The sequence below is a fragment of the Rattus norvegicus genome, chromosome 8, assembly GCF_036323735.1.
Source record: "Rattus norvegicus strain BN/NHsdMcwi chromosome 8, GRCr8, whole genome shotgun sequence".
NCBI lineage: Eukaryota > Metazoa > Chordata > Mammalia > Rodentia > Muridae > Rattus > Rattus norvegicus.
Genome location: NC_086026.1, coordinates 67,966,936 through 67,989,038, shown reverse-complemented (window position 1 = coordinate 67,989,038; position 22,103 = coordinate 67,966,936). Strand labels below are relative to the sequence as shown.

Below are 22,103 nucleotides of genomic sequence, written 5' to 3'. Positions count from 1 at the left end.
ACTTACTACTATGTAGGAAACCTTATAAAGATGCCACTGGTGCTGAGATGGGGCGGCTGGAGCGACTCCTGATGTCCTGGGAACGAGAGCAGGTGGCAGTGCTGTGCTTTAATAGTTCAGGAATTCCACGGGAAGCCAACAAGAAATGGGAGCAAAACAGAGTAACTGGTTTCATAAGAATGAGAATTTAATTCAGACATATGTGTTCTTATCAAAACATTCAGTTATTTGCAGATTCATTATTACAGTTATAGCGAGGGAACAGAAGTAGATTCATGAGTGCCTGTTACATTCCAGAGAGGCCAGTGACGGTGCCAGGAACGGAGTCCCTTTGGAACACGAAGAGCAACACAGGTCTGGGAGGTTCATGTACCTGTTCCATAGGAAAGCTTTCTAAATTAACAAGGAAAAGATTAACATGCTGAATGTATAAAAATGGCAGCCTTTGGATATCAAATGCTCTATAACCAAATTAAAACAAAAGAGTATTAGAGAAAGAAAGCCTTTCTAGTGGGCAGAGGTGGGTTATACCTTTCATCCCAACACTCAGGTTTCTGAGTTCAAGGCCAGCTTGGCCTACAGCATAAGTTCCAAGACAGCCAAGGCTATGCAGAGAAACCCTGTCTTAAAAAATAATAATAATAAAGAAAGAGAGAAAGGAAGGAAGGAAGGAAGAAAAGGAAGGAAGGAAGGGAGAGCCTTTTTAAACTAGAAATGAAAACCACATTTAAAGTTAGGTGCCTTTAATCCCAACACTGAGGAGGCAGGGACAGGCAGTCTCTCAGTTCTAGGCCAACCTGGGCTACAAGGTCAGATTCCTTCTGAAACCAAGCCAAACCCTATGTTATGTAGATTAAAATATTGATACAATTTGCTTCACGAGGCCATCCAGACTTTTACATGGAGAAAATGATATAAACAAGATTTGAAAGAAAAAAGCTGTTGTCAGAACACTAGTTCAAAATGAAGCATTCGTTCCCTGTGTGTATAAATACCTAAAACCCAGTTAATAAAGCTCAACCCAATAAAATGAGCAAGGAAGCCCCTGCCTGCGGCGACGGCTACAATGTGTGTAGCTTAAAGTACCTCGCAGGCACATAGCCACCTGAGTGTGCAGTAGTCACAGATCGGGACTTACAGAGTTTGACTTGAGGGTCACTCCAGGAGGAGCATCTGGGTGACCCAGGCAGTACTGAGAAGAAGGCTTTCTCTTCAAGGCAACATGGTTCTCTCTCCATTCATAGAAACAAATATTACATAGCTACGGTCTCGCATGTGCGCCCCACACAGTTTATCTCTGCAGCCTTGAATCTATGACAGTCAGAGCGTAGGGGATGACAGAGTTCATGTGAATTAACAGCAAGCTGTAAGACTTGTGTAAAAAGCAAAGGCCGGAGAACACAGAGCCAAAAGCAGACACGGCCTGAGGCGCGGTAATCAGCGCGGAGTTTAGGCCTCACTTCCTCAGGAAGTGACTTTGTTTTCTGCCTCCGAATCAAAACTACAATCTCCTTGGGGTCAGAGATTGGGCCTTCTGCTAGGTTTTCTAAGTTGTTACTACATCTGATATGGAAGCTTATTGATTGAATGAATGAATGAATACAATAAATGTCTATATTCATTAATAAGGAGATATTGAGTTTTAGCATACAGCATTGAGAGTGCTGATGTCACTGTCACCTTGTTCTGGTGACATAGTGTGTCATTTCCCCCGAATATTTTCATCTCTTGCCAGTATTTATCAAGATGTCCCCACTAGTATACAGTTAACCTTTGACCCAATTCTGCTTCTTTGAATGACATGAAAATGTTTTAAAATATTTTTTTAAAAAAATGGGCTAAGGGGTTGGGGATTTAGCTCAGTGGTAGAGCGCTTGCCTAGCAAGCGCAAGGCCCTGGGTTCGGTCCCCAGCTCCGAAAAAAAGAACCAAAAAAAAAAAATGGGCTAAGACTAGAGCATATTGGTAATGTACTTCCCCTAAGTTTAATTCCCAGTAGTGCCAAAAAGGGGATGGAGCACCTAAAAAAATGTCCATAGTGTTCTTCATAGAGGGGAGGAAATGGAAGTGCCTGCAGTTGTTCCCTCTGTGAGGTGAAGGTTTCTCAAAGATGGTGGGGTCCATATGGTGGGACGTAAAAATGACAGTCCTTACACATGCATAGCACCATGGAACATGCCCTGCTGCTGTGATTCCAGTGAACGCAGCAAAGTTTAGAATATAAGCACAGTGTAAATATGACGGTAAAATATAGGAGAACCGGGAGGAAATGCTTTAGAATAGGAAAACGAGGGATGCCCATTTCCTGTAGTCAGACTAAATCCGAGGACCAGAGACTGCAGTTCACCTGTTTTCCTCTCTCTCCCTTCCTTCCTTCTCCTCTTCCCCTCTTCCTCTGTCTCTGTGTCTCAAGCACAGCAAAGTGGTGCACCCGGGAAACTGCCGACTTCAGGCCAGCCTGGGCCACCTAACAAGAGATAACTTGTGGTGGGTGACTTGCATTGGAGCTACCAGCCTACCAGAGCACTCACTCTTTCAGATTCGTTTTGTGTTTTTAAAAAGTTAAAAAAAATCTTCCAATTGTTTTTTATTAAAATCCTGTGCTGGCTGGTTTTGTGTGTCAACTTGACACAAGCTGGAGTTACCACAGAGAAAGGAGCCTCAGTTGAGGAAATGCCTCCATGAGACCCAGCTGTAAGGCATTTTCTCAATTAGTGATCAAGGGGGAAGACCCAGCTCATTGTGGGTGATGCCGTCCCTGGGCTGGTCAGTCTTGGCTTCTATAAGAAAGCAAGCTAAGCAAGCCAGGAAGAAACATCCCTCCATGGCCTCTGCATCAGCTCCTGCTTCCTGCCCTGTGTGAGTTCCAGTCCTGACTTCCTTTGGTGATGAACAGCAATGTGGAAGTGTAAGCTGAATAAACCCTTTCCTCCCCAACTTGCTTCCTGGTCATGATGCTTGTGCAGGAAAAGAAAGCCTGACTAAGACAAATACTGAGTATTTCACATGTATGTTTTTGTCTCCCTGCCATTTCCACATCTGACCACCACTATTATTTTGTTCTATCATAACGTTCCATACATAAAACCAAGTAAAGGGTGGAGTCCCATCTTTGAAAACTAAACAAGCATCTTAGACAACACATTCTTGGCAACTGAACCCTGACAGCATTTACCAGACACAGTAGGAGAACTTCCCACGTTACATTATGAAAAGAACGCCCAGATATCAGCTGTTATAGAAATGAAAAACAATAATATTTCAAAGTCTTAAAGAGACTTCCCCCACTGCCAGAGATCTTGAGTAGGCTCCTAGGCTCCAGAAGCAATTCCTCTGTGAGTAATGACCTTGGCCTCCACTTTGGGGAGAGACCCTCCTTTTTTATATTGCTTGCACTTTTGCCTTAATGTCTTCTACAGAGCTAGGTCCTTTTGGTGTTTGGGAGTCTTTTCCTGTTTTTCTGAAGGACTCTTGACCCTTTGACCTTGCTCTTGATGGTTTTAAGTACTTTCCATTTCAGCTTCATTTTGGTGCATTTTTGGCTGGGGTATCTCATAAGGATTTCCTCACTGGGACTTTTTCTTCAGTTTTCCTCATCAACATCATCATCATCATCATCATCACCTCTCTTCTCATCTTTGTCAAGTTTTACTTTTCTCTGTGGAACCTTGTTACCACCTCCAGGGCAGATCACTTTCCAGACACACCCAGGAGGTTCACATCCTCTTCATCTTCTTCATCTTCTGACTGCATCTCCCTGTACAGCTCCTAGGAGCTGTCCGCCGGCCCTGCACCACGCTCTAACCTTAAGACCACATGTGTTGTGATCCCAGAGCCCCCGAGGGAAACTGTTGGGCGTACAGACATTTTCACAGTTGCCAGTGTGACTAACTGGACGGCACTCATGCTTCTGCCTCTGCGACGTATAATTTGTCTTTTGCCCCTGCCCCACGCTGACCGTTCTTCATGATAGCCGGTGCTCATTTCCATCATCATCTACTTGAACTCGAGCCTCTCTGTCAGCCTTTAGTTCACAGTCAAAAAGGTAGTTCTGGAGCCTAAGAGGTAGATTTTCTGTAGTTTCTCTGGGTTTAGTGTCTAGTTTTATTCAGTTGTACTCAGACTGTTGGATGGATGTTGTTTTGATTTTCCCATATTCTGATGCTTGCTTTTTGTGTGCTAGCACAGGATCCATATAGACACCTGCTGGAAACCATGTGCATTCCTCAATATCCAGGTAGAATTTTCCATAGGTCATTGTTAGGCTCGTTTGCTTTATAATTTCATTCAACTGTAATGTTTTTCTGTTTGTTTTGTCTATTGGTCCAGATGACCTGTGTATTGGTAAAAGTGGAGTATTGAAATCTCCTACTATGGGGTTGGAGAGATGGCTCAGTGGTTAAGAGCACTGACTGCTCTTCCAGAGGTCCTGAGTTCAATTCCCAACAACCACATGGTGGTTCACAAACATCTGGGATTCTATGTCCCCTTCTGCTGTATCTGACAGCTACAGTGTACTCAGATACATAAAATAAATAAATCTTTTAAAAAAATCTCCTAGTATTTACTCTGTTGGGATTACTCTGTGACTTTATATCTAGTAATATTTGCTTTATGAAATTGGGTGTGCCCGTATTTGGTTCATAAATATTAAGAATTGTGATACCCTCTTGATGGGCTGTTTATTTAATGAATTTGAGTGACCTTTTTAATCTCTTCTGATTGGTTTTATTCTGAAGTCAGTTTTGTCAGGCATTTGAATACCCATGCCTTCTTGTTGACAGTAGAAATGTGTCACATCTTGGTGGCTAGTGATGATGTATCCTGCTGTCACTAGCCTTAGAGGTGGGTTGTCCAACACACCTGGCATTATTTCTGCCTCAATTTTAGTGGATAGTTTCGCTGGGTGTAATAGTCTAGGTTGGTACTTGTGATCTGCCTGGGCCTGCCTGACCTGTGTGGGTTTGGAGCTGAGGTGGGACACAGCAGTGTTGGACGATGGCCAAAAGACTGATGATCTCTAATCTTGTAACTTTCTCTAATTGTGCTGGATGCCATAAGCTGATGGCTCCTGGAGACTTAACATTCTCTTACTTATTCTGTGACTGAATATCACTGGCTTCTTTTTGTCTTTATCTCTCTGTGCTTTATTTTTACTTTATAAATCTCTGTGCTTTATTAAACACTGTATCTTATAACTCTCTATTACTGTTCTGTCCTTCATTAAATGATAGGCAAACAACTCTTTATTACACTTTATTACTATTCTGTGCTAAAAACTTAACTCTTTATTATTTGTGCTTATATACGCTCTACTATCTGGTGATTAGCACATGCTGTTTAGCAGCAGGGGATTAGGTAAAGGGTTTATTGCTAACACTCCCTTCTCTGGCCAGGCAGCCAGAAGCCTCTCCCTGGCTAGGCGTGTTAACTGTGAACCAGAGAAGAAGGAAAGAAAAAGCATTACAATCCTTTACACAGGCAAACGTCCATAGACACATATACATTCACTCGTACACATTCTGGCCAAGCCCAAATGCCTGTTTCATCCATTCCACAAGTATTCATGCATACCCATACATAGAAGCAGATATATGCAGGTGGATGGATGGATTGGGGAGAGCCCCCAAGCCAACATATCATCTTTATTTTTTTTCCTGGCCTTTTTATAGACAAAAGTTCTTAGAAAATTACCTCATAGATAAAATGTTACACAAAGTGGGAGTTACAGAAGGATGTTGATACTAAGTTCAAAGCAGTGCATCATTCTGGATGCTTAGTATACGTTCAAATCAACACCTGTGGCTTTATTCTTGGCCCTGAATGCTTTTCCTTGAACACACATCTGTCCTAAGCCTATTTTTCTTCAGCACTGTATCCATATTGTGCAGCCTTTATTTACTCACTATTGTGAGAAGTGGGCACATTCTATTCTTGATTCTAGCTTTATTACATCTTTCTAATAAAACAACTAAAACCACCTCTTAAAACTTTCTTCCTAAGATTATTTGAATCAAATCAGGAACTCTATAAAATCATTAATTCATCTAAACAGCATCAATTCATGCAAAAACGATGGGCCACGTTCACGAAGGCCACCTGATAGCCTTAGGGTCTCCTAAATGGCTCCTGACCATGATCTTTGAGAACTGGAAATACTTGCTAGCTTTAAAAGTTTCCATTAAACTGTTATTCTGACCAGTCTTTCTGTGTAATTTGTCCCTTCTCCCTTGCAGCTCTCAGGGCCCTCTCTTTAGTCTGTGGTTTTAGTATTTCAACTATAATATATTGTAGGAGATTTCTTTTCTGGTCCTGTCAATTTGGTGATATGCAGGGACACACACACACACACACACACACACACACACACACACACACACACACACCTAAATGGGTACATGGGTACATCTTTCTGGAAATTTGGGAAATTTTCCCAACTATATTTAGTCTATGTCTTTATTGAATTTGATTTATAATTTCTGGTTGTCTTTATCCCTCATGCAGCTGTTTGTTCCTGATCTTATAGTTAATTCCGGTGTCTTTGCCGTCTTGAGGTGTTGAACAAACTCCGCATGTTTACAACTGCTCCTCTGAGCTTTGTGTCTTGAGTTTTGTCTGAGTTGTTCTCCTTGAGCACCATGACTGTGGGATTAGTGGTTTTGGCAGGGAATGTTTTATCTTGTTTTGTCTTACTGTTTGTATTTTTGCTACAAGACTTGGACATCTGCAGTTAGAATATTGGTTGTCTTTTTTTTTTTTTTTTTTGGAGCTGGGGACCGAACCCAGGGCCTTGCGCTTCCTAGGTAAGCGCTCTACCACTGAGCTAAATCCCCAGCCCCTGGTTGTCTTTTAATGTGAATTTATGACCCAGTTTTTTAAGGCACATTCTGGACAGATGCTTTGGGGAGCCTTTTTGACGGAGGGTCTCTCTCTAAGCCTGGTGATAGTCTATGCAGCCAGCCTGTCTTTATTTCCCAGTGCTAGGCTTACGGGTGCGTGATGCTGTGCTTAACTTCTTTAAAAAAAAATATGGGTGCTTGGTACCTAAGCTCAGATCTTCTTGTTTGCCCAGCAAGAACTTACTGACGGGGGTGTCTTCCCAGCTCCCACAGTCCATTTTATTAAGAAGAAATTGAACATAAAGACTGCTCTCTATAGAAAAGCTGCCAACAGAATTGGCACTCTGATTATTAGTGTTCTGAGTATCTGAGGGCCTTAGAGAGACACCCACAAATAGCCTAAAAACAAGCCAGTGTGAACTTTTATCATCTTAGAAGTCTGGAGCAAAACTGGATATCTCTGGGAGTGCTAAACCATAAAAATCAAAGCCAAGATATGCAAAGGTCTCCCAAGGAGGTGAGAATGCTCCCAGGCTGAGACAGAGTAAGCTAAGATCAGCACACAGAACACAAACAAATGTGCGGATGGGGAGCTCAATACCAGGAAAGTCTTACTCAGAATGTGCTGGAAGATATCAACAACGCCTGGTGTTTTATGGGACTACCCCTTAGATTCCCTTTCCTTCTGAGAGCTCAGAACAGCAGTAGACATGTTGTTCTGTAACCTTGGCCCTTCCTTGTCTGAAGGAGCTTCAGGGTTCGAAGGCCCCTAGGACTTCGTGGAAGTTTATGATCTCCAATCTCCCGTGTGTCAGTAGATGTGCAGTTCATCTATTTTATTCTTCCTGCGTATTCCCCTGCAGGTCATATAAGAGATTTTATTTTTACCAAAAAAAAAAAAAAAATAGGAAACTATCGACAGATTCTAAGCCAGCGAGTGACAGCCTGTTACACTTTCTCTTGCAGTTGTGTGGGAATAGGAGGAGTGAGCGGGGGGAAGACAGCTAAGGCTGCTTTAGTAAACTAGGAAATAGATGGAAAAGCCAGCAAGGGTGGAAGCACTTAACGACTGCTGTGTGCAAGGGAAAAGCACGTCAGAGATGTCTGAGGTGGAGAAGACGTGAAGAATTCTGCTCTGCTCTGAAGGTGGCCCGCCTTCCTTACCCTCTGCAGTTAGGGATTCAGGACAGAGCCAGTGCTGGAAGTAGGTGTGTGTGGCGAGCATGGCTTTGGCTGTGCTAACTGGAACTGGGAGTATCTTTGGGCCACTCAAGCCAGATGTCTATCCCATCAGCCCGTCTCTTGGCTGATAGCCCTTGGCTTCTTTGAAGGTCGTAGAAGGCCCCGTGCTGGAGACCCAAGCCTGAGGCGTTGGTGAGTCAGCCCTGAGTAAGGTAGCAAAGAAGTCAGGGAGCCGAGACGGATGTGCTGGGAAAGAGAAGGGGCACGTGGTCAGCTGTGCTGCTGCCACGGTGTTGAGTACAGTCATTAAACATCAACTGCTAGATTATTAAACGAGGAGATGTGGAATTTTGGAAATGCTATAGCAACCGGGCATGGGAATTTGGATAGATATTTGAACAGTGAAAGTGAATATAGCTTAGCTATTGTACTTCTTAAGCTATAAACCGGGTTGCAAGAAATTTGAGCCCATCTCATGTTCTTGTAAATGAGTAAGACCTACCGCCTCACAGAATTGCACAGAAATGGGGCTGGGGGGGTCAATGCATTGAACCCAGGGACTCACACACCATCACTAGCTCCCTCTGTCTCCCAGCTCTGGTTTCTGTGCTCCAGAGGGTCCCAGCAACTTACTTATCTTTCAAACAAACAACACTAATGGAAAGAGCTCCTCCACAGTTTACCAAAGGTCGCAGCATGTACACGGATATCACTAGCTTATATGCACACCCATAAACGCAGAGGTCAGAAGCAGATACATATGCTGACAGTCACCTGTCCACCTCTGGAGCAAGGGCAGGTGAGAAACTAGCCTCGTCTGGATCCTGTGAATGGGGTCAGCTAGTTTCCCAAAGGAAAATAAGGATGTTCCTATAAGGAAGAGTGGCTGCTACCTGGACAAAGCTACCAGATGCTCACTTTGTTGTGACAAGAAGCCTTTGGTCCAGTGCGTTTGAGCATAGGCTCTGCACACTCTCCTTTGGCACAGAGGAAACATGGTTCTCTGTGCTGGGGTGGCTCTGAGGAGCACTGTCCGGCTCTTATCCTTGGGAAGGGTTGTACTTAACCCTTGCCGAGCTTTCCACTTTTCTTTATAGAGCTAAATAACAACTAATCTTGAGGACAGATTTGGGCCAGCGAGCTTAGTATTTAAAACTCTATCGTATCACATTGTCAGAAGATAGGACATGATATTATTTTGATAGCTAAAACCTTTTAGCATAGCAGGAAGGCCTTTTTGGGAAACCGTGTCTCTGTTGAGCCTGCCCACGATCCTACAGCCGTGTGTAGGGTGCCCTGCATTTCCTCAATCACATCTTGTCTCTCTGCCTTCACCCACACCGTACTGCCTGCTTCTCTTCCTACCCAGGACCTCACACTTGTCCTTTAAGTGACAGCGTACAATTTGGTGAAGATATTGGCAGCTTCTCTTTAGTGAAGTCTGAAAGTCATGCCCTCCGCCCCCACCATCAGTATAAAGAACTTCTCTTTTATCCTCAGAGGTAGCCCTTCCCAAGTCGGGGGCCAGAAGAGTATCAGTGAGGTCTTCTCATAGTTTGTGGCCCTCTTTACCGTGATCGTTTTTTTTTGGTTTTTAGATTTTGTTTGTTTGTCTTTTGTTTTTTTAAAGCTTGGGCACATGTAGCTTTTGATCCATCCTTCCCTGTCTGGTGGCACTGCGATTCCAGGTTTTCGTTGACTCATTTTTCTTGAGGCTGAATAACTGTTGTTGAACTAACATCTCACCATATATTGGTGATTTCTGATCAGACATGACTCCTACATTGGAAAGCACTAGTTCTTTTTGTGCCCCTTAAAAGCGTTTTGGGGATTTTAAGCAAGTAAAGTACTTACCATCAGTTTGACCCTTTGGGAACTTGTTTTGGCTCTCGCTAGGGTGGGGTAGAGCGGTATTTACCCTGCAGCTGATTTCACAGCATTCTGAGGTATGTTGTGTCCTCAGCAGCCTCTGCATCTAGGAAAGGCTCTCAACTCTAGCTGCAGAAACTGTTCTCGCCCGTGGCGTCCTGGGACTGCTGGGCTGTGCCCCCCCCCCGCCCCCCGAGCTGTTGTTCATTCCAGAGGTTACTCTCCATCAGGGTTGGCATCCTGTCTTCAGTGTCCAGACTGCAGGTCAGCCAGAGGCTTCAGGACCCCCGAGACAGGTTTCTGAGGCTGTGCCAGAGAGCAGTCTGCTTCCAGCAATCCTGTAACAGCTCCTGCAGCAGCCGAGTCTGCCTTTCCCCATCTCTCTCTCCTCATTAAGACTACCATCTCAGTAGGCTGCCCCTTCCCTTTGTCAGCCTGGATTATTTTATTAATTTTTAAAGGCTTTTTAGATAGGGGCATAGAGAGATGGTTCAGGAGTTTAGGGCACTTGTTTCTCTCGAAGAGAATCTTGGTTTGATTCCAGCACCCATATATATGGTGGCTCACAATCAATCGTCTATAACTCCAGTTCCAGAGGGCCTGACACCCCCTTTTGGCCTCTAAGCACCAGGCATGACTCATGATACACATACATACATGCAGGCAAAACCCACATACACATAAAAATCTACAAATCTTTTTTAAGGTTTAGATAGAATCGTATGTGACCTAGGCTAGCACTGAAGGGGCTAAGTAGCCAAGAATGACCATGAACTCTGATCTTCCTTCCCTCCATGTGCCAGGATTACAGATGTGTGCCAGCATGCCTGGCTTCAGTCTGGAGATTGATTCCAAGCACAAAGCCTCCGTGATCAGAGGCTCTCCCAGCCCGTTTCCCTTTCACCAGCTCCCTCAATCCTCCTGCACATTTTCTTCTCTGTGTGTACACATTGCTTCCCTGAGTCATTCAGTCTTAAGTTGTTTATAACAGGAGTAGAAGTTGTGACCCTCTTAATTGTCTTAGGCAGAAATGACACGATGACTTTTCTCCTAGTTTTCCCTTTTAAACCAAGTAAGTCAAACTGCAAATTGAAAGGCCTCTGGGAATGATGGACGTGTGCCACCATGCTAGCCTGGAAGTCCTTCATAGACACTCAAGTTCATAACTAAACAAGGAACAAAAATACTGGGGCTTTTTGTGCAGCTTCTAGTGAATTAGTGAGTGTAGGCAGTGCTTATAGTGACTGCTAAGTTCACACTCATAGGGCAGAGACACGATCTGCCTATGGTGAAATCTTGGATCTGCGGTCTAGCAAAATCCAAGGGAAGATGATTTAATCAAAGTTCTTGCTCTATAAGGAATACAAGAGACAGAATACATATGAAACACATGCCTGCAGGCACAAGAACAGAGTTTAGTGAGGGTGACTCTGGGGGTTATGTGCTCTTCCTGTTTGCATGCAGCATACATACATGTATTGGTGTGTGGATGTGCACCAATGCGTGGGTGCGGGTTTGCAGTTAGGAGTCAGAGGTCAGCCTGGCTATTCCTTAGGAACCATCCACTTTACTTTGAGGCAGGGTATCTGACTGGGACCTGGCTTTGCTGTAGGCTGGACTACTGGCCAGCCAGCCCAGGAGTCCTCTTGCCTATACTTGTCGCACTAGGACTATAAAGTATCCTTGTGCCAGCTTTTTATGTCACTTCTAAGGATCGAATTGTTAGCCCCTAATTTATAGATTTTTGAATGGTTAAGAAGCATTGAGAAAGGAATAATGTGAGATGTGAAAAACTGTACACAATTCTGATTCCAGTGTCCATGGTGAAGCCTTGCTGGACAGCAGCCACACTTGTTTGCCTGTGGCTGCTTTCCCACAGCACAGGCCTAAGCTCATCTGGGGCCTGGAGACTGCACAGCCCACACTCCTAAAATATTTACTCATGAGCCCTTTACAGAGAGAAATCTGTTGATTTTTGATCTAGAGACTCAGTGACTTAATGTCTCAACAAAGATCGTAAGGGAGGATGAGAAAAGACAGGGAAAAGTCTACAAGAGTCTGACAAGGGACGCAGCAGCCCCATGTCACAGAGTAAGGACGGTATCGTAGCCATGCCAGTGTATGGACAGCATTTGGATACTTGGTCGCAAAATGAAGAACTGTAGAAAAAAACCAGAAGACAGGGAAATACGATATTGTCAAAGACATTTGATAACAAGGAGTTGTTAATTTTTAAAGATTTGGTTTTGTGGTTATGGTTTTTTTTTTTACTTTTTGATTTTTGTGAATTTCACATCATGCACCCTGATCCCACTCATTTCCCCTCCCTCCCCCCCAAAAAAAGCAAAAACCAAAGATAAATTTAAAAAAAAAAATCTCACCGTGGAAGCTGCAGTGTGTCACACAGGCTCTCTCTGCCCCACACAGCTTTACTTGTAAATATTCACTGCAAAGAGTCATTGTTCTGGTCGAGGCCTCTGGCTTCTGCAACACGTCAGCACTGGACTCTGTGTGACTCTGCTCGGATAACCTGTTGCCCTTTGTCATAGAGATGAGCTCCTAGAGCTTTGGTTACTCTAGCAGTCCATAGATGCGGTAGATATCACACCCCTGGATTTGAGCCTGGGTTGATCAGCCCACCAGCTCTCCAGCACCCCCTGCCCTAGGGCCAGCTCTCCCTCCCACATTCACACCACCACAGCCAGCTTTACAGCACCGCATAGGCAGCGTACAGGGCCAGCTCTTCATACAAGGGGATCCTAAAGCAGCCAATGTTAGGAAGAAGTCTGTCCGATATTTCAAGCTGCCATGCTTGGTGTACTTTATCTCAATGAGTAAGTAGTTGATACTATATCTGACTTCATGAAGCCACCCCATCCTACCACGATATCCTCGGAGCCTGGTTATCTGCTCCATGATGCCTAGAGCCCCTGCACATATGGGCTGTCATCCATGTGCCTACTCTCTGCAGCCCACCCAGGCCCACCCCCAACCCCGCTCAGCAGCTTGTGGCTGTGTTTCTAGAGACCTTAGCTTTGAAGGGATACATCCCGAGATATTTACAGATACCTGTCTTAGCTTCAGAATGATCGAGGGAGTGGGTGGCGGTCGAGTGGGTGTAATGAAGTAAGGAGCTGTGAGAGTTGTAACCAGATCACTTCATTGTGCTATTTTTCTCTACTCCTGTGTATATGTTTCAAAATTTACATTACAGGATGAAAAAAAAAAAAAGAATCTGTGCTGGGGGAAGAAAGGTTGAGAGTTTTAGGCCGGTGTGTACCATGTGAGGAGTCCGTTGTCTCAAAAAATTACAACAGAAAATAGATCTCCAAGCAAAAAGGTTTCCTTTGGGAATGAAGGAGGAATAAGTAGTCTGGGAAACTCCCAGTCCAGCAGACCTGTGGCGAGTCTGAAGGTTTTATTAGGAGGAATAAAAGCTTTGTAAGGTACTTTGAAAAGAAGCCCACGGCCACAGAGCCATGTGGAGAGCCCTGAGAGACAGCTGATTGGTTTGGCCTTCGGTTACCCTGTGAGGCCAGTCAGAGTCCTAGCAGGTGGCTCTGTTAGGGTGAGCGTGTGAGGCAGACACTGCAGCCAGCATTTGTGACCCAGCCTCTGGACTCTGTTGCAGTAATTGGCAGGAATGACTGGTGTAATCAGCGTCATGCTGTGGCCTTACTCATGGTTGCTGGTTACAATGTATCTGCCTCACTGTTAAATGGCCTGTGGTTCAGCACGACACCACCTGGTTGTGTTGCTGGCAAATACCAAGAAGGTACAGCACTGCAGACCCAGCCACAGAGTTCATTCTTGGGCTGTGGGCCATGATCATCAGATGGGAGGTGACCCCTTTGAAATTAGACCAATATTTCTTCTCCATCACAACATGGTGGATGTTTTAACGAAGTAGAAATACCCACATTGGAGTCCTAGGCTACAATCTAATCCTGACCCACCTGCCTGTCTCATCATTCATTCCTTTTTACTACCGTGATAACCACTGGCTGTCACTGTTGAAAGCACACACTAAGGACCCCAATTCCCTTTGCTGCTTCTTTCTTCCCTCATGTTGTTGTGTCCTGCGAAGACTCTACTATTGAGGATATTATTCCTCTTTTCAGTATAATTTGAACCTCATAAACTCAGAGCTACAGAAGTAGAAACAGCCTTGAAGCTTCAGACAGGGTCCCATTTTTAAATATATTGCCATGGGCACCCCAGTGCCTGCTCCCCTTTATCAGGAAGCCTTTGGCACCCAGAGCTTGGGACTGAGAGGGTCATGCAGCTGCTTTTGGAGCCATCGTCTCCTGTGCTTCTCTCAGATTCAGGGTCTTTGTAGCAGGTGGACTTTGTCATTTCATGAACGTGAAGTACCCTGTTCACATCAAAGCTTATGAAGTCACACTTGACATGGGTTTAAATCTGATTTACCTTGTTCAGTACCAGTGACCCCACCTGCCGTGACATCCTCCTGGGTAGTGGCTAGCTTACACTGGCCCCAGAGTTGGAACCAGGAGGCATCAGAAGCCAAGTGTGGAGATGCAGACCTGTAATCTCAGCACTGGAGAGGCTAAGGCAGGAGGCGCCAAGTTAGAGGCCAGCATGAGATGTATAGCAAGGAAACGTTTCTGGAAAAGGACCGGGAAAGTGCATCTAAGTTACTAAAGAAACCGGTTCAGTGAGGGAAAGAGACTTGAAGATTCTTCTTGGCCATGCTTATTCACAGTGGACCTTGGCACTTGGGTCCTTTGTGTCCTTTGCATCCCTTCCTGATGTCTTCCTCTTGGTTTATGGAGACGGTTATTGTTAATTTTGAGACTGGGTCTCACTGTGGACCTCACTATGTAGCCCAGGCTGGCCTTGACCTTATGACAGTCCTGGGATTGCAGGTCTGAGCCACCATGGTGAGCTGTTAGTGTGACTGAGGGGTAGAGTCAAGGCCACATGGTGAGGAGACTCTGGAGCTGAGCTGAGCCGCATGGTGCAGGAGAGTCATGTGTCCTCCCAGACACATGTGCTCTGGGCTCCCTGGGAGCTCCAGGGACTCTGCCCAAACCCAGCAGGGTAAAGATGGCCAAAGTCTGAAAGAAAGGGAGAGTCAGGCATAGGCCAGAGATTGGCTGAAGTGCAAAACACACATACAACACAAATTCCAAAAAACCTGAATTCCAAATATTGTTTAATTTTAAAAAGCGGAAGTCATATAACATTTTATCTTAAACCACTTTTTTTAAGGACAGTGTTTCATATTAACTAGCAAAAACATACCATGTTCTGGGGCTGAGAGGTAGCTAGCTCAGCAAGCAGGTAAAAGGGCCGGCTGCACAGACCTGACCTGGATTTAACCCCTAGAAGGTGGGAGGAGAGAAAATACTCCTGCAAGTTGTCCTCTGACCTCCACACTTGCATGATGGCACCTCTCTGCCTCCTCCCTCTTGCCAAATAAGCAAATGAATGCATTAAGATTTACTGCAGTAATGTCTGTGCATCGCGTCAGCATGGGTGCAGGCCGATCTGCAAATGTATCCCTAAGCACCTGGCCTGTCAGATCCAAGGATAAGTACATTTGCATTACCAATATTACAAAGTTTGCCCCGTAAGTACCACACTAATGTGTACTCTGCACTCTCCCGACAGCCTGCCACCCGAAATAACAGCTTATTTGGGGGTGTCGTAATGACACAGTTCTTACTAATCTGGGAGGGCTTTTGTCCTTTTTGAGACCAAGTTCCATTATAAAACTTGTGCAGGCCTCAAACTTGTAGCAGTCAGCATTCCTGAGTATTTCTGATGTGATTGCCATGAAGAGGTGTGCACTACCTCTGAGCACTTCTTAGAGGCCTGTGCTCGATGCTCTGCTCTCTGCCGGGTTTCCCTTTTCTCTGCCAGAGGTAAACAAAGAACTGTACTCACAAGACCAAATGGCCTCACAGTTGCCATTATTGAGAAAACAGGGTTCTTAATGACAAGGAATCTCACCATACAGTTACTAGCAGTGGGTTTGATAAGCTCCCGAGAACATGAAACCTGTCTCTCAAGAGTAAGAGGTCGTTTGGGCAAATCTGGAAGTAGAGAAATGCATTTTACAACAAGTATCAATGATTTTTACTACTTTGGTATTTTTCTTTATTTTAATGCAAAGAGGTTGAGAGACGGCCTTTGAGTGCTGGGACTTGGCACTGGTGAGGTACACACCTTGGCATTTGGTGGCATTATTCCATGTGTGAATTACGAATAGGTACCTGTCCCTTTCTGTTCTTGGCACTAACCTCACCTAATTGCTGTTTCAGGAAGGGTTTTCGCTCATTGGCAGCAAGAACTGGTTGAAGATTGTAAGGCGCATGGACTGTCTTCTGTTCGGAACAACAATAAAGGCAAGATGACACTGAGCTGCATGGCCAGTCATGTTTGCACTAATGCCCTACTTTTCCCGTTGCTGTGTGTGTGGCAAGGTAGGGGTACAGGGAGCCCCTGGGGTGGGGGTGACCAGTGCTGGAAGAACATGTTGAAGAAAGGTTTGAACAGTAAGCAAAAACCTCAAGCAAGCAGGAGCTCCGCCTGGCATGCGGACCGGCGGCCAGTACAGGGCTGTGCCCTGCGACTTCTCTGCTCTGAGCACTGGGAGCAGAGGAGCTGGCACGGTGTGTCTGGTTAGTTAGGTGTTTAAAAAGGTGTTTTTGAAGGTTCTGCTGAATATATAGTCATTTCTTCCCACTGTAAGATTTAAAATAGGAACTGGGCATGATGGCACATGCCTTTAACCCCAGCACTCTAGAGGCAGAGGCAGGCAGGTCTCTGAGACTTCAAAGCTAGCCTGATCTACACAGTTCCTAGTCAGCAAGGGCAGAGATCCTGCCTCAAAAAACAAAAAACAAACAAATCTGTGGCCAGTAAATGGCTTAGTGAGTAAAGGTGCTTGCTGTGTTCAATCTCCGAGACCATAAAACAAAGAGAACTCACTTCTATAAGCTGTACTTTGATCCTCATGGGCTGGCACCTTGGATAGATCACAACCACCTGTAACTCCTGTTCCAGGGAGTCTTATTCTCAATTCTAACCTCTGTGGGTACCCCCCACAACACACACACACACACACACACACACACACATACACACACACACACACACACACAATGCAAGTAAATCTTAAAAAATTAAAATTCCCTTTTATTTGTATGCTAGCTATGTTAAATATCAGATACATGCAAACTAATCACCTAGATGATGTCCCTTTTAAAAACAAAACAAAACAAAACAAAACAAAACAAAACAAACATGAAGCTGGTGGAGGTGGTGGTGGATTCCTTTAATCCCAGCACTAGGGAGACAGAAGCAAGTGGATCTCTATTGTGAGTTCAAGGCCAGCATGGTCTATAGAGCAAGTTCCAGGACAGCCAGGACTACACAGAGAAACTCTGTCTCAGAAACCCAAGGTGGGGGGAGGGGGAGGTAGGGAGGGGAGAGAGTGGAGAGTAAGGGGGAGCAGCAATCTGTTATGTTAACGTTTGGCCAAGCAGATAATAATGAAATTTAGGGGACAGATACTAATTTTAAGTCAGACCGTAGGAAATCAAGGAGAGCTCACGCATCTAGCAAATGGCTCTTAGCCAGGAGCATAAACCCCAGAGAGCATCACAGAGTTCGGGGGTCTATGAACAACCTGCAGGGGTTTCCAGTGACCTCTAACTTGAATGTGCAGTCCTTTCTGCTATGGATATGTGGGTGACAAACTGCCGTAGTATGGAATGTCTCACAGTGGACACACAGGTGCTCCTGCCACCCTACCTTTGTGGATCTCAGAAGCCATTCCTGCTCATTGTCTCTAAGGTGGCTACATTCTCGATGCTCACCCCGTTAGTAAGAAGCCTACTTCAGCAGGTCACTGGTAGTGGTTAACAATGTAACAACCAGAAAGAAATGTAACAACTATGAAGGAAACGGTAAGAATTGGCTTCCTGGAGCACAAGTGACACAATGCAGAGATCATCAACAGGTCCAACCCAGCTCCAAGGTAACGTCCATCTTTGGCTCAGGGAACACTAGAGAAAAGGAGGCAGAAAGAATCCCAGGATGTCTGCCATGAATCAGTCTTCCCTAGGAAGTAGCTGCAGAAACAATACTGGAACATGTTAATGTTGGCAAACACCTGTGTTCTTCTGTAAATCACACCTACACTTCAGTTACATTAATTTTGCTTCAAAGCATTTAGACACTGTATACGTATGTATAATAACTTATACAAGTATCAATATATATTTCATAATTAAGACTTTGTAAGGGTTTTTTTTTATTTAAATGTATATGCACATGACCCTGGTGATCAGAGGCTACTGATCTCCTGGGTACCCTTGGGGTTACAGGTGATTGTGAGCTGGCCAATGTGGGTGCTAGGAATTGAACTCAGGTCCTCTGTAAGAACAGTCAGTGCTCTTAACTGCTGAGCCATCTCTTCAGCCCTGAGACTCTTTTAAAAATTAAAACTATAAGTATTTTGCTTGCCACTATATAAATGATATTCTTTATGCACAACTTACTTCCAGCTACTTAATAGTGAATTTTTTGAGTCAATTTAAATTTAACCTCCTTATTGAACTGCTATTAACATGTTAATATTTAGGTTTCTAGCAAAGTGATTTTTATCATCCACAAGTAATGATTATTTATTTCCTGTGGTTCACATTTTGTAGTACGTTCCCCACCTGTGATGGTTACTCTTCATTGTGAAGTGAAATAAAAATTACTTGACTTGTTTTTAGAATCACCCAGGGAAGACACTTCTAGGCATGTCTGTGCTGGCGTCTCTAGAGAGGTTTCAGTAAGGAGACAGGACTCACTGTGGTTGTGGGTTGGGTGCCTGGACTGAATAAAGTGGAGGAGCAGGAAAGTCTAGTAACACCAGCACTGATCTCTCTCTGCAGATGGCATGAGACCTGAGCCTCCCACGGCTTCTGTTCCACAGTGAGCAGAACCCCATAACCCCTGAGCCAGAAGAACCCCTCCTTTGCTCTAGTTGCTCTCAGTCAAGTACTGTCCTAGCAGCAGGACCTGACGGGCACCCTGTGGCCGTGCCAGCATGCCGGCCTCTCCCTGACTGCAGGGCTTATAGTGTTCAAGTGGTAAAGGCACCTCTAGCTGCTGCTTAGGTCTTTACTACACCAAGGAGGTTCTGCTTCAGTTACAGTTTATTTATTGAGATGTTTGCCAGGATTTGCACAATGCATTCTATCAAATGCTTTTTACCACTACTTTTTGGGTGGTAGGACGCATGGGAGAAACAGATCAGAGGACAACTTGGGGGAGTTAGGTTTCTCCTTCCAACATGAGGGTCCCAGGGACAGAAACCAGGTCATTAGAATTAGCAGTGAGTGTCTTTACCCCGAGCCGTCTGCAGGCCCCATCCAATACTTTTGACACTTAGCAACATCTGTTTCTTTTCCTCCGCTCTGGCTCTGCTGTCTTGATGCCGCATATTAACAGACCTTTCAACCTCTGTAGCACACATGCTCTTACTCAAATGGATTCTGCAGATAGTAAACGTATTTTTCTCTCTGTAAGCAGAATGCACAGACTAAATAGGCTTATAAGGCAGGTCTCCTTCCTTTAAACAGTACTGATCACTAATGAGAACACTGGCCAGTGGGCTAACAGCAGACATTTTATTCCTATCTGAAAAACATTTTGGATGAAAGGAGTAAATCTTTGTTTCTCATCCTAGCAACTCACTTGAGAAATTTGTTGATTTTGTTCATCCTGGGCTTTGAGGATTACTCAAAGCAAATACACTGAAATTTGTTCTCTGAATGTATTAAGTCAATTTTCCACTGCTATAATGAAATAACAGGTGAGGTCATTTTATAAGAAAAAAGGTTTACATAGCCTGCAGTCTTGGAGGCTCAAGGGACTGGCATCTGGTGAGGGCCTTCTTGCTGACATAGTCTCAAAGTGGTACAAGACATCTCATGGCAAGAACCAGGGAGCAAGCATGTGTCTAGACTCATCCCCTTGTCTTTTAAAGCACTCAAGATACAGTCACTGGGGCTCTGCTCAGTAACCTTCTGTAATCCTAATGACCTCCTCAGGGCCTGGCCTCTCAACACCCCTAGGTTAGTGTCTGGCCTCTTGTGCCTCAAGACTGGGATGCAGTTTAAACCTCAGTAATCTGAAGCTAACAGGAAAACACAATGGGTACTTGAGGTCTCTGATGTCTCCCTGGCTCTGTGTGGCACTGGAAGATCATATCTTCCAGAGCAGAATGGCAACTTCTGCTGTAGAGTGGCTTAAGCACTTGGTGAGCCTACTCTGTCCTGGGAAGGAAAGCCTCTGCTGTGCAGTGTGGAGACAGTGCAGAGGCCAGCACTCAGCCTTACTTCCTCAGTTCTCAAAAGGTCCATGGAGTTTCCTGTCAATTACTGAACTTGAAATTAAGAATCTACCTAAGATCAGAATCACCTCTTAAAGTACTGTAATTCTTCGGTGACTAACAGCTTAGGTGACCCAAACTGTCTGGACAGTTTGTGAACTTGACAATGTTGTTCTTAGAGCTAGAGATGGCTTAGCAAATAGGAGTACTTAAGGCTCCTGGAGAGGCCCAAGTTCTGTTCCCAGCACCCCCAGCAGGCTACTCACTCACAACTGCTTGTAACTGCAGCTCCAGGAACTCTGCCACCTTCTTCTGGCCTCTGTGATCCTTTTCCTCTCAGAAGGTCACAGGTTGCTTTTATAGACTTGATAAATTTGGGAATTATTTATCCAGAAGACTCAAGTGCTAAAGACAGAAATAAGCACACACAAGAGAAAAATACAAACGAACTAGGAAGCTTAGGAAAATCTTCAAGCTCAATTATAACCAGAGAAATGCAAGTTTGAAAGTTTGCTTATCTCTTATGTGACAAAAATGACCATGAGAAATACCTTGGTTCTGAATGTACAGGGAACGGGCACACGGGCAAGTCTGCATTCAGGAGTTAGAAAAGGGGAATGGCTGGGCAACCTGAACACTTGTCAGTAGGAGGCCAGTTAAATAAAGAGATATGCTTCAGCTTTTGGGAGTAATGAACTGTACTTCTATTTTTATACACCCATTGAATAGAAAATTGGGCTACAGCACTGTGGCTTCAAATATGCATAAAATACAACCTATATATTATGTATTATATGGGAGAGCTCGAAGATGACTTCTAACAGATCCAGGTACTCTTCAAGGGAGTGATGACAACATCCTCAGAAAGCCAGTGAATGGAAATATGGGGAGGGGGTCTTACATGCTCTCTAGAGCCCCAGTCTTTGGCTCTGCTTGGTGAGTTTTCTACAAAAAGAGTGAACTGAATGAGAAAAAGCACCTTGTTTATAGGAACTTTTAGAATTTCGCTGAGGTCAGGAATGTTTTCACGCTAACATGTGATTCACATAGAGAGGGCAGTCTACATGCTAATCTCTGCACCGACTTTCTTTATGGGAAAAAGCTGAGCAGATGCATTCAGTGCTGCTTGGGAGGCTTTAATGTGGGTTGACGCACCCAGACAGAACATCAGATTGGAAAAAAGGAACTGGTACTAAAGTAATGGTGTTATGTTACCAGACCTGGGTCTGGTTTTAAGTTTAGAATCAAGTAACTGATTGTTACTTGTAGTTTTTTTGTTTATTTTAGATGCACCTGCCCCACATTTGCCAATTTGCCCAAGGACATACCTCATACAGGAGACTGAACGGATCTCCCTAACTGGACTGTGCAGCAGTCGGTGTCCTAAGGATACAGAGTACTAGAGGTTCAGAGTGCAAATGCTTCAAGCATCTGCCTGTGCCCTCCTCCCCAGATGTTTGCGTTCACCACCTCATCTAACATGGCAGCCAGTGACCTTTCCTTCCCTCCTGTATAAGCATCCATGTACACAGGACATGCGCTGAGATCAGAGCTGCCTTCCTCAGTCACTTTCCACCTTATTTTTTGAGGCAAGTTCTCTCATTGAACTCAGAAGTTGCTATTTCAGCGAGGCTGTTTGGCCACGGAGACCCTGGCAGAAGTGCATGCCTGGCTTTTATGTGAGTGCTGGAGACCCATGCAGGCCCTCATGTTTGCAGTATTTTCCCCACAGAGCCTTCTCCCCAGCCCAGCCTGCTCTTCCCTTAATCCTATTCAGAACCATTTCAGTGAGCCAGGACTATCTGATACTGCTCTCAAAACTTACTATTGTTTATGCTAGCCTATCAGCTGTTA

At 44.6% G+C, this 22,103-nt stretch overlaps 1 protein-coding gene and 1 pseudogene across 7 annotated transcripts in view; one reads left to right on the top strand and one right to left on the bottom strand.

The window, feature by feature from the left end:
* The window catches only part of LOC134480121 (nucleophosmin-like), a 15,295-nt pseudogene extending 1,740 nt beyond the window's left edge, over window positions 1–13,555 (bottom strand).
* Window positions 1–22,103, top strand: part of Rec114 (REC114 meiotic recombination protein) — a 158,116-nt gene that overhangs the window by 128,258 nt on the left and 7,755 nt on the right. For all 7 annotated transcript variants that reach the window (NM_001106825.1, XM_039081093.2, XM_006243160.5 and 4 more), the window contains exon 3: window positions 16,180–16,263. In NM_001106825.1, the coding sequence (NP_001100295.1) occupies window positions 16,180–16,263 (84 nt within the window). The remainder of the gene's footprint in view (window positions 1–16,179; window positions 16,264–22,103) is intronic.